Genomic DNA, 11,531 nt, shown 5'->3' with positions numbered 1-11,531 from the left:
TCATTGCGCATGCGCTCTCACCCCTCCCGCTCGGAGCCGGAAGGGGGAGCGCTCGCTGCCTGGGCCTGGGCTGGCCAGGGCGTCGGCACCGGCGGCCATCTTGACTTCCCGGGGAAAGGCGGCGTGAGGGGGAAGAAGTTGTATGGTGGGGGCAGGAGTGAGGAGGAGGGGAGACAGAGGGGGAGGAGGCCGCGGCGGGGCAGGGCGGGGACTGCCTGCCCGCCTGGGTTGCGGAAGTGGTAGCGGCTGACCGAGCCTGCTGCTTTCTCGCTACTGCTTCGGCTTCCCGGCTACCCCCCGGACGGAGAGAGCGGCCCGGCTGTGGATGGTGAGATAGCTCCTATCTCCTGCCGCCAATCCCTGGCCACAACCGGTACGGAGCAGACGGCGGCAGCGGCAGCAGCAGGAGAGGAGGAAGATGGCGGGACGGCTGCCGGCCTGTGTGGTGGACTGTGGCACCGGGTAAGGGGACTGACGGGCGGGGGTGGGGAAACTGAGGCTGAGGTAGGAAAATGGCGGGGGAGGGAGGAGATCGGGAGATGAATGGTGCGGCAAGGTGCCGTCGCCGGTGGTGTCAGTCCTAGCCCCGCTGTGTTGCGAGGGGTGGGGCCCGGAGAGGCAGGGCCTCCCTTGTCCCCTGGTTTCACCTCTGGGACCCGGGCGCGGGGCCGAGAAACCCCCGGGAGTGGATTTCTCCGCGCGGCTCCTCCCGGCCCTTCCCCCACCGCGGTGGGCAGCGCCGCCCAAGGAGATGCGGGGACGGTCACTTCCCCGGGGCGCGCGGACGCCGTGGGGGTGGTCGCCGAGCCCGGGCACCCGGCTCTCCTTTGCTTCCGCACCCTTCCTGCCGGTGGGTTTGGGCATCGAGCGCGGGGACTCGCCTGGCAGAGGAGCGAGAAAAGAGAAGCGCTCCGTGTAGGTTTTGCAAGATCGCTGTGACAACACTGCCTAGGGTGTGGGTGGGGGAAATGGGATGAATCGGACTCTGAAAATGGGAACCTAAATCGGGGCTTTCATTTGACCACCCACCTCCTCCTCCTTCTCAACGCCCGGTCGTTTCCATCTCCCGCCGCATTTTAACCGGTGAACCAAGTCACATTTTAATTTGAGAGAGAAAGAGGTAATGTGTTACTTCTCTTGCTTCAAAAAAGTCCCCCAGTGAGCAAGCGCGCTGCAACTTCCTTAGTTTTGTCAAAGCTGCTTCCTGCTTTCAGTCTTTTATACCCTTATAAGGTAGTTTTTCGTTTCCAACCTGAATACATCTTATTAGAACTTTGAAAATTAAACCGATTTTAAGTAGACTGAGTTACTGGTGCTAGGTATCAGTTTATGTGAACCTGAAAAATTTATTTGTGTTCTACGGGAGGGAGGAAGGGAAGCTCCCGGGAAAATAAGTTCATTCTGTGACGGTATCATAAAGCGAGAAGGAAGGTGTAGAGTTATAAAGGGTTGTGCTTGCTTTTCAAAGAATTATTACAGATCTGTACTGTAGTTTACTAAAATATAGGGTGGCGTTAACGTGGTCGTTCTTTCTGTATTAATGGGCATTGTAGAGAGTTATGCTATACTTTGTAATTACATAGAAAATGCTGTCTATTTTCTAGAATGACTGCTTTATTTTACAATATTGGAAATGTTTTCTGTTTGTGCGTGTGTGCTATGTTGATTTATTATTACATCTCTTAATTCCCAAAATACTCCAATTTTGGGAGGGGTGTGTGTGAGAGGTGGATTGCCAGCCTTCTCTCCCCCCTCCCTATTTATTATTCAGCAAGCTACTCTTCCTTAAAGGATGGTATGCTCCTCCTCCTCTTTGCTCTCTGTAAAATTTCATGCTAGTGTGGCAGTTTCCAAAATCCCAACCATGCATAGGGAAATAACCTATTTATTAATATTTTCCCTTGGGAAACATTAGCCTAGTTTAGCCTTGGGAACGTCTATGTATTTTTTTGATGGACAGCTTATTGATTTTTTTCTTAATCCAGTCTCACTTCCCTAAACCGATATTTTTTTTTTGCTTTTTATTTTAATTGGTGAATAGTTTTATGTTTAGGTTCACTTTTAAAATTAGATTTGGCCTTACTGAGGAAGAATTTTCAAGTGTATTTTGTTAAAATGAGAAATACTGCTACATAATTAATATTTATGCTTTAGAAGTGCCTGGATTGTCAATAAAATTATTGTAGATAATTGTCACCGTAATAGCATGATAATATCTTAAGTAGGATGTTACTTTTTCTTCATTTTCCCCCGTTTGGAAATACAGTTTTGGTTATTTTTGAATTAGTATAACTAGGTATTTCATTGAAGTTAACTGTCCTTAATTGACCTCCTGATAGGACAACCTTGAGAGGGGTTCAGTACTTAGGATATATTTTTTTTAATATTTCAGTTACTATTACGTTAATACATTTTACATTATTGCATTAGTTTTATCTGAGAAGGAGGACACTCATGATTTGAATGGAACTAGTTAGGATTCCCGATTTCCTATCACTTTCTTTTACCGTCTGTCACAATCTGAAATTCTAAGAGAGCCATTTATTTTGGTCTGCAAGGCATTTTGGTCTTTCTGTTGCATTTCTTGAAATGTTACTCCTTTAGTTTTATTAAAGCACATAGAGGATAGCTCATAGAGATTGGTTCTGGGGTAAGCATCTCTAAGTAACGCCTTAATAGGAAGTTTTATGTTCTAGAATACTGTGGTCCCCAGATGCAAATCATGCACCTATAATTTGTGTGTTCCTTTGTGCTTTAGAGAATGCATTCATGCATGTCTTAAGTCTCTAATTGCAGTTTTCCACTTAATGTCAGTGAAAAATTATAACCTTAATCAGGTTGCTCTTTCCATTTCATTATATAAGTTAGGCAAAGGTGACAAAAAAAGTGGCCATTTATGGAACTTGGTGGTCTTAGGTAAGAAAAGCTGTAAGAGTTAGGAAACTAGAAGCTTAATCCCAGGACTTAAAGATCCCCCCAGCAAAAATCCTTTATCTCAATATAAGATGAAGAATCACCTAAGCCAAGATCACAAAATAGCTCCTTTTGAAAAGAATTTAGAAAGAAACAGTTCTTTCATATGATACCCTATCTACATGCTTTTTTGGTCTGTATTAAAATAGTACTGTAGAATACAATTTTGCCACAGAGATTCTCATTGATAGAGTTGGTTGCTTAAGAACTAAATTACAGAACTCAGCCTGCTACTAGTGGTGAGAGGAAAACATTGTTTAAAAAAGCATTTATAAACACATTATAACACTTGCAAAGTTATGATTATCTTAAGTTATTTTTTGCGTGTTTTCACTCAAATTTCTTCAACATTCAAGCCAAGTAAAGGAATTCCTTATGTACTTTTTATAGTGTAGCTTGGTTACAGAACTTTGCATTGTAAACTTCCTTTTTCCCCCTTTATGGTTTTCTTTTTTTCCTGATAAATACTGCATTGGTAAATTCTTTTCATTGATTATGATAACAGAGGTTAATCTAGCCTTATTGTAGAACTCTTGGATATATTCAGATCTAGAATGGATCAAGGAATTTCCCTAATGAACTTAAACATCTTAGCAATCTTAAAATTAAAATGTAAGCATAAATATTTTGTTGAGAGTAGTGGATGAGGAGCTTATTTTATTCATCCTGTGGCCACATTCTAGCAATAAGTATAGATAAGCTGATCTTGTTTGAGAGAGCAGAGGGGGAAGGGCTGAGTGCATGGGGGGAAAGTTTATGTTTTGTACATGGTATTTAATAGTGCTATTTCTCCAGCCATCTCCAAGGCTAGAAACAGTCACAATACCTTGTTACAAAAACAAAACAAAACAAAAACATTAAAATTCTCATTCCTTCACAGATCATGTTTTGTGTGCTGTTGAAAGTAAGTGTAACAGACATGATCCTGTTGAAAAGTTAATTTGGTTTAGACTTTCCTATATGTCTTTCTCTTTTCCTTTCCTGTCTGAACAATTTTGTGTTGAAACATTGATTTTTGAATTGTATATATGGTGTATGTAGTGAACTTCCCAGCCTTATTGTAAAACACAGTTAAGAAATTTTATTTTTAAGCATGAAAGGGAAAGATCCACAGTGGAGGACCTGCTGGCCAGGCTTTTTATTTGCCTTAATCTTTTGACAGCTATTTTTACCTCAATTTACAAGTGAGGAACAGGATTAGTGAATGTAAGTTACTTTTTTAATGTCATGTAGTTAGCAGTTAGTGAGAGTTGCTATTTGGACTTAAGCTTTTCTCTATTGAAGCCCTGTGTTTTTTCTGTTACACCATGGGGACTCCTGAGCCCCTTTTCAGAACTAAGCACTTTGTTTTATTTTTATTAGTAATGTTAACTATTCTTGTTTAAAATAACCTTGTTAAAAAATCCCAGCCTTATGCATTTGATTTAATTAATTAGAGGAACCTTTCTGTGCAGCTCTTTCTGACTTAGATTTTTTTCTGGGTGTGTGAATTCCTAGACTAATTTCTTTGTAACTTTGATTAAATTTAATCTGCAAAAAAACATATTCATAAAAACCAGAGAGAAAAATAGATAAAAAGGTTTTTATCAGGAAATACTAGGAATTAACATTTATAAAGATTTATGTGTCAGGCCCTGTGCTAAATGCTTTATCTCATCTCATTTACTTTTCACATCAACCCGAGAAGTATTACTCCATTTTATAGACAGGAAAATTTAGGTTTAGAGAAGTTAAACTACTCTGCTGAGGTATTGTAGCAAATAAGTGTGATAGAGTCACCACACCTATAGTCTCCTTACATAGAGGATGAGCCTTTGACAATTTTGAATCATTTAGGTATTCTTGAGAGAATTCATATATGATGTTATAAAGGCAGAAATGTTAGTAATTTAAGGAGTATTTGCACAGGTGGAAAAAATGCTATTGTCAAATTAAAACTTACTATATACTTAGCAGCAGGCCAGGCATTCTTGGAATTATAATGAAAATGTATTATACAATCTGCTGTCAAGAATCTTAAGACAAGAGCTAAAAATCATCTTAAAAAATCAGATGGTAGAAGACTGCATTAATCAAATGTTAAGTTAAGTACTTTTCCGATAGTAATAGCTATTCTATAGGTTGTAAGGAAAGAAAGGGATTATTGTTTTTGTGGTCATGAATGGTCAAGGAAGATTTAGTGGAGGTAGGGTATGAGCTCTCTTTTTAAGTATCTGGAAGGATGCAGGGGAAGGAAAAGCAGATACGTGTAGCAGAGAGGAGAGAGTAGCTGCTTCATGTCTTTAGATCTCAGCATATGTTGTACCCCTCCCCTACCTTATGAATTGAGGAGTACATAATAACAACGCAGACTAGATTATGTAATGTGAAAAGGTACTAACATTTATTGGGCACTTACTCTGTGTATCTGGTTTTCATTATGTCAGCAAAACTTTGATTCAAAATAATTTTACTTGCTAGAGAATAAAAATCTAGTAGAGGAGTGAAATGTTGAAAATAGGTCTTTTAGAATATTTGCAAGGTGGAATGCAGTAGGATGAGATGTAAAAGAGGTATTTGGGATGTAGTTATGGGACTTAGCTCAGAGTAGGAACTCAGATCTTTGTTGAATGAATGATTGAATGAGTGAATGAATGAACAAGAATTAGGGGGATGGTTTAAAAAAATTGCATCAGACACACCTGTACCCAGTGACTCAGGATCTCAAAGGTGGGGTCTAGGCATATTTATTTAAATGAGCTTCCTAGATGATTTTTAAGCAGCCGTCTCGGCATCAGCTTCTGGAGCAAAAGAGAGAAATTTGGGAAAGGTTGGTTTTGTTTGTACCTTCTTTCTGGCAATTGTATTGTTTTGTATTGTGTATTTATGGTTAGCAAAGGCTTTGAAGTCATAGCTGTTTTTGAGTTCATGTTCTACAATTTACTAGCTGTATTTCCGGAAGCTGTACACTTCAAACTCTGCAGGTCTTATTTTTTCCATCTATTATTTGGAGATCATAGTATCTAATGGTTTATTTTATTTTATTTTTGAGGTAATGAATGAAAGTGGTTCAGCAAAGTGCTCAATACATTGTAATTATTACAATTATCAGTTAGAGCCCTTTTTTATTGAATTGAAGATTTCAAGAAAAGGAACACAGTATCGTGCTTATTTTCTTATCACCTGTAGTGCTTTGCCTACTACAATTGTTTGCACAGTCAAAATGTTTTTGCTTATTTGAGAGATGGAGGTATAGCTAGGACTTGGCAGTTGATTATAGTAGATTGTAAACAGGCATCAATGAAGATTTGAAGATTGTGAGTTTGAGTGGGATAATAAGGGAGTTGGTTTTAAGAAGCCAAGTAAAACTGGAATTTGTTATTGAATTTGGAATGATCCATAATTGGAAGTGCTCTAGAGGAAATTAATACAGGAACTTCAGGAATGAAGGGGGAGATTTCACAATCATCATTATAATTTATACATTGAAGCTAATTAAATGACAATTTAAAGAGAAAACAAAAGATTGAATATTAATGTTCCTTGTTTAAAAAATCTTGGATATGTGACCCAGCTTCTTGAGCATCACAGTGAGGAGAATGAGTGAGCACAGTGGCTCGAAGTGATGAGTGATCAGTTATGATGACAGCCAGTCTCCTAGCTCATCCCACTTTTTTTCCTTAGGAGGAGAGTGCTCAAAATAGGTCTAAATTTCACTCCACAGTGTTCCTTCATGTCCAGCGTGCTTCCTCTCCTCCATCATGTGGAAACATTAATGCTTGGACTTGACAAAAGTGTGGAATAGTTAAAATGTAGCTCCAAGCAGCATGTTTTCTGAGACAAAATTCCTCTATTAAAAGGCATTTGAATGCTCACCTGTAATTCTATTGGAACTTGTAGCCTCTTTTATGACACTACTGATCTGTAATAGCCACTGGCATAAAGAGGCAAGAGCAGAGCGGTTAAGTAATAATAACACTACATTAACATGCTTTATAGCTTACCAAGCACTTATAAATACATGCATTATTAAGTAACAGTGCAAAATAAGTTGATGTTAGTGGATTAATGTTTTAAGTTTGGTTCTTCAGAATAGGATAGTGATTAATATTACTTTGTGTGCTATTTGTTTTACATCTTTATGTGGGCCTTTATATCATAAAATATATGAAAGGTATGTACAGAGTTAATACCAGAGCAGAAAGATAAATATAATATCCTATTTTGGAATTTTAATAATTTCAAATATTTCTGCAAAACTGTTTCAAACTGTTGTCTTCTTTAATCCTCATGACAGCGTTATGAATTCAGTTTTATTCCTTATGCATTAGGAATAAAGTCTATGACCACAAGATAGTAATTGCTGGAACAAACATTTCACTCATGACTTTTTGATTTTTAAGGTCCATATTCCTCCTCTCCACTAGTGAAAAGGAGTTAGATTGTACTTTTTAGGCCTAAAAGGACTGGAAGGTTGTTTCATTCAACAGTTTTAGAAAAGAACAATGATTAATATAAAAGATACCCTTATTTATCAGAATTATTGCCTGCTAACGTTTTATCATATTGATTTCATCTTTTTTTTTTTTAAGAGTGAAAGATCATTATCAGTGACTATCCCCAAGTAGACTTTTCCCCTCCCCAGAGGCAGGACCATGATAGATTAACCATTTCTTGTATAAAGCTCTTTTTTTTTTTTTTTTTGCAATTCATTTCTACTAGTCCGGGCCTTCCCTAACTTTATTACATTTCCACTACTATTCTTCTAGTCACCAAGTGGTTGATAACTACAAAAGTGCTTTTGAATGCTCTCCTTTACTGTTGCCCCTTCTTTAAGCAATTTTCAAGTCCTTTTTCTTCCTTGCTAGCCAGAATCACCATTGTAGATTTTTTTTCATTGCTGATATAACCCAGGGAGATTTTCTGTATATTTAACTTGCTTATCTGGACCACAAAGGAAAATTTTGGTTTAGTTTTTTAAAATATGATGTTGACCTTCTGAGTTTATAAACTTAGTATAATTTTGCGTTTTTCATTTTATGATCTCTTAAAAAAACCATTTAGAAAATGACACGTTCTTTTTTAAGTATAGGAAAGTGTAAAGAAGTAAAGTGCATTCATAATTTGACTGCCCAGATAGCCCAGTGACATGTTTTAAGATAAAGTAATGTATATGCATATCTTTGCATGAATTATCTCCGGGATCAAACCATAGCATGAGCATGAGGAGTAGTAAGTAGTCTTCAAACCATTGAAATTCATTGAGGTGTTCTAAAAAGCGAGGGCTGGATTTTTCTACTGTTAACCAAGCTTAGATTCCTGGGCTAAGCCCTACTGGAATATGGTGTATTACCCTTTTTGCATATTATTGTATTTGTTTTGTTAAGGATGTTTGCATCGCAATTGACACTTGAACAACATGGATTTGAATTGTGTGGTTCCACTTACATGTGGATTTTTTCAATATTGTAGATATATTTTCCTTATGAGTTTCTTAATAACATTTTTTTTTCTCTAGCTAACTTCATTGTAAGAATACAGTATATAATGCATATGCAAAATATGTGTTAATAGACTGTTCATGTTATCGACAAGGCTCCTGATCAGCAGTAGGCCTTAGTAGTTAAGTTTATTAGTAGTTAAGTTTGAGGAGTCAAAAGCTATATGCAGAGGCGGCCAGATGGCTCAGTTGGTTAGAGCACGTGCTCTTAACAAGGTTGCCAGTTCAATTCCTGCATGGGATGGTGGGCTGTGCCCCCTGCAGCTAAGATTGAATATGGCCACTGGACTTAGAGCCGAGCTGCGCCCTCCACAAGTAGATTGAAAGACAATGACTTGACTTGGAGCTGATGGGCCCTGGAAAAAAACACTGTTCCCCAATATTCCCCAATAAAAAAAATTAAATAAAAAGTTATATGCAGGTTTTCAACTGTGTAGGGAGGTTGGTGCCTCTAATCCTCACCTTGTTTAAGGGTTAGCTGTATATTCATTACGGATATTGGTCTGTCCCTTTCTTTATCTGGAATGTTTTTATCTGATTTTGATATTACAATTATAATGTCCTCACGAAAGGATTTGGGATGGGTTTCCTCTTCTGTTTTCTTAAAGTGCTTTTGTAAAATTAGTGTTTTTTCTTCCTTAAATATGTGTTAGAATTTATCAATGAAACCATTTGGGCCTGGAGTTTGGTTTTGGGAAAGGTTGCTGATAATTAATAGCTATGGGGTTATTAAAATAGATTTTATGTTTCATCTTGTGTTGAATTGGTAAATTGTATATTTGAAGGAATTTCTCCATTACATCTGAGTTGTTTAATGTGATGGTTTGGTTGTTTTGTAATATTCTCTTTTTATCCTTTTGATGTCTGTATGGTTTATGTTATTAGTCAGTTTTTCATTCTTTATGTTGGCTACTTCTGTACTATTTTTTTGTGATCAGCCTAACTGATCTTCTCAAAGAACGAACTTTTAGCTTGTTAATTTTCTCTGTTTGTTTTCTATTTTCGATTTCCGCCCTCGTGTATACTATTGACTTTCTTCGATTTACTTTGGGTTTATTTTGCTTTCCTCTTTCTAGCTTTTAAGGTGGAATTGGAATCTTAGGTATGATTTTAGACCTTTCTGTTTTTTCTAACATAGGCGCTCAAAATTGTAAATGTCCCTCTAAGCAGTGCTTTAGCCCTTGAAATATTTTCTAATTTCCCTTTTGATTTCTTTGATTTATTGATTCTGGCTAAGAGTGTATTTAATTTGCAAATTTTGGGGTTTTCCTAGATAATCTTATTGCTACTGATTTCCAATTTAATTCCTTTTAGTCAGAGGACATTATTAGTATTTATCATTGCAATCTTTTATATTTATTGAGATTTGTTTTATGGCTTAGCATGTGATCTAGGTCCTGGATTGGCACACTTTTTCTGTAAAGGGCCAGATAAGAAATATGTTAGACTTTGTGGGACACATACAGTCTCTGTCTCCATTGCTGCTGCTTTCCCTCCCTCCTTACCCCCCTTCCCTACCTCACCATTATTCCTCCCTTCCCCTTCAAAACTGTAAAAACTGTTTTAAACTCACCAGTGACACCAAAACAGAGCACAAGTTAGATTTGGCCTTTGGGCCACAATTTGCTAATCCATTGTCCAAATGAATGTACCATGTGTACATACTTAGCAAGAATTCGTATTCTGTAGTTCTTGAGTGTATATTCTATAAATATCAGTTAGGTCAAAATGGTTATTAGTGTTGGTCCTCTATGCCTTTACTGATTTTTTTTGGGGGGGTGGGGTGGGAGAGGGACTCATTGATTGCTGAGAGGCTAGGTGACAGTTTTCTCCTGTAAGGGTAGAATTATGTCAGCTTTTAATTCTGACACATTTCAGGCATGTTGAAACTGATAATAGACATATACTGTTGTGTCTTCTTGACGAATTTATCCTTTTATTACAAAATTTTTCCTCATCTCTGGTGTTACTCTTTTTCTTAAGAGTAGTTTTATAGTGTATCAATATAGACACTCCAGCCTTCTTATGCTTACTATTTGCTTCCCATCCATCTTTTTTCATTCTCCATCTTTTATATTTAAAGGGCACAGCATGCAGACAGCATGTAATTGGGGCTTGCCTTTTTTAAAAAAAAAATTCTATAACTCCCTTTTAACTGAAGAGTTTAGTGCATTAAATTCAATGTAATAATGGACATGGTTGGATTGTATACCATTTTATTATGTTTTTAATTTGTCCTCCTTTTCCTCTTTCTTTTGGAGTATTTGAACATTTTTTAGAATTCCACTTAACTTTTGGCTTTTTTCCATTATATTTTTATTTTATTTTATTTATTTACTTTTAAAGATTTTATTGGGGAAAGGGAACAGGACTTTATTGGGGAACAGTGTGTACTTCCAGGCCTTTTTTCCAAGTCAAGTTGTTGTCCTTTCAATCTTAGTTGTGGAAGGCGCAACTCAGCTCCAGGTCCAGTTGCCGTTTTCTAGTTCCAGGGGGTGGAGTCCACCACCCCTTGCGGGACTCCAGGAATTGAACCGGCAACGTTGTGGTTGAGAGCCCACTGGCCCATGTGGGAATCAAACCGGCAGCCTTCGGAGTTAGGAGCATGGAGCTCTAACCGCCTGAGCCACTGGGCTGGCCCCAACCTTTTGGCTTTTTAACTGTATTTCTTTGCAATTTGTTTTTAGCTATTGCTGTAGATTATAAACACACATCTTCAAGAAAAGTTACTACCATTTACTTAGAGTTAATACTTTAAAACTTCATGCAAAGAGTAGAAATCTTGCATCTCTGTAGGTCTGTTAACTCTCTACCATTCCCCTACCCCATGTTCTTTTATGCTACAGTTATAGATATTACACTTACATATACTATAACCCCACAAGGTAATATTTTTGCTTTAAATAGTTATAAGCATGTTAAAAAATTGAAGAGGGTGCGAAATCGTCTTTTATATTTACCTAGCTGTTTTATCATTTCTGATGTTACTCGTAACATCTCAGTTTTTCTCTGGTGTCAACTTCCCCTTACTCTGAAGAACTTTCTTTAGCTCAGGTTTGATGGCAGTGTGTTTTCTTTT

The 11,531-nt window shown here is 37.7% G+C and overlaps 1 protein-coding gene across 1 annotated transcript in view; it reads left to right on the top strand.

The window, feature by feature from the left end:
* Nucleotides 1-41: 41 nt before the first annotated feature.
* ACTR3 (actin related protein 3) overlaps nucleotides 42-11,531 on the top strand; it is a 54,380-nt gene continuing 42,890 nt past the window's right edge. The window contains exon 1 of the mRNA XM_019731127.3: nucleotides 42-462. Coding sequence (XP_019586686.1) covers nucleotides 419-462 — 44 coding nt within the window. The 5' untranslated portion in view covers nucleotides 42-418. The remainder of the gene's footprint in view (nucleotides 463-11,531) is intronic.

Source organism: Rhinolophus sinicus, chromosome 17 (genome assembly GCF_057876585.1).
Source record: "Rhinolophus sinicus isolate RSI-liver-muscle chromosome 17, RSI-T2T, whole genome shotgun sequence".
NCBI classification, from domain to species: Eukaryota; Metazoa; Chordata; class Mammalia; order Chiroptera; family Rhinolophidae; genus Rhinolophus; species Rhinolophus sinicus.
The sequence above is the reverse complement of the archived record's forward strand: the minus strand, read 5'-3'. Positions and strand labels throughout refer to the sequence as shown.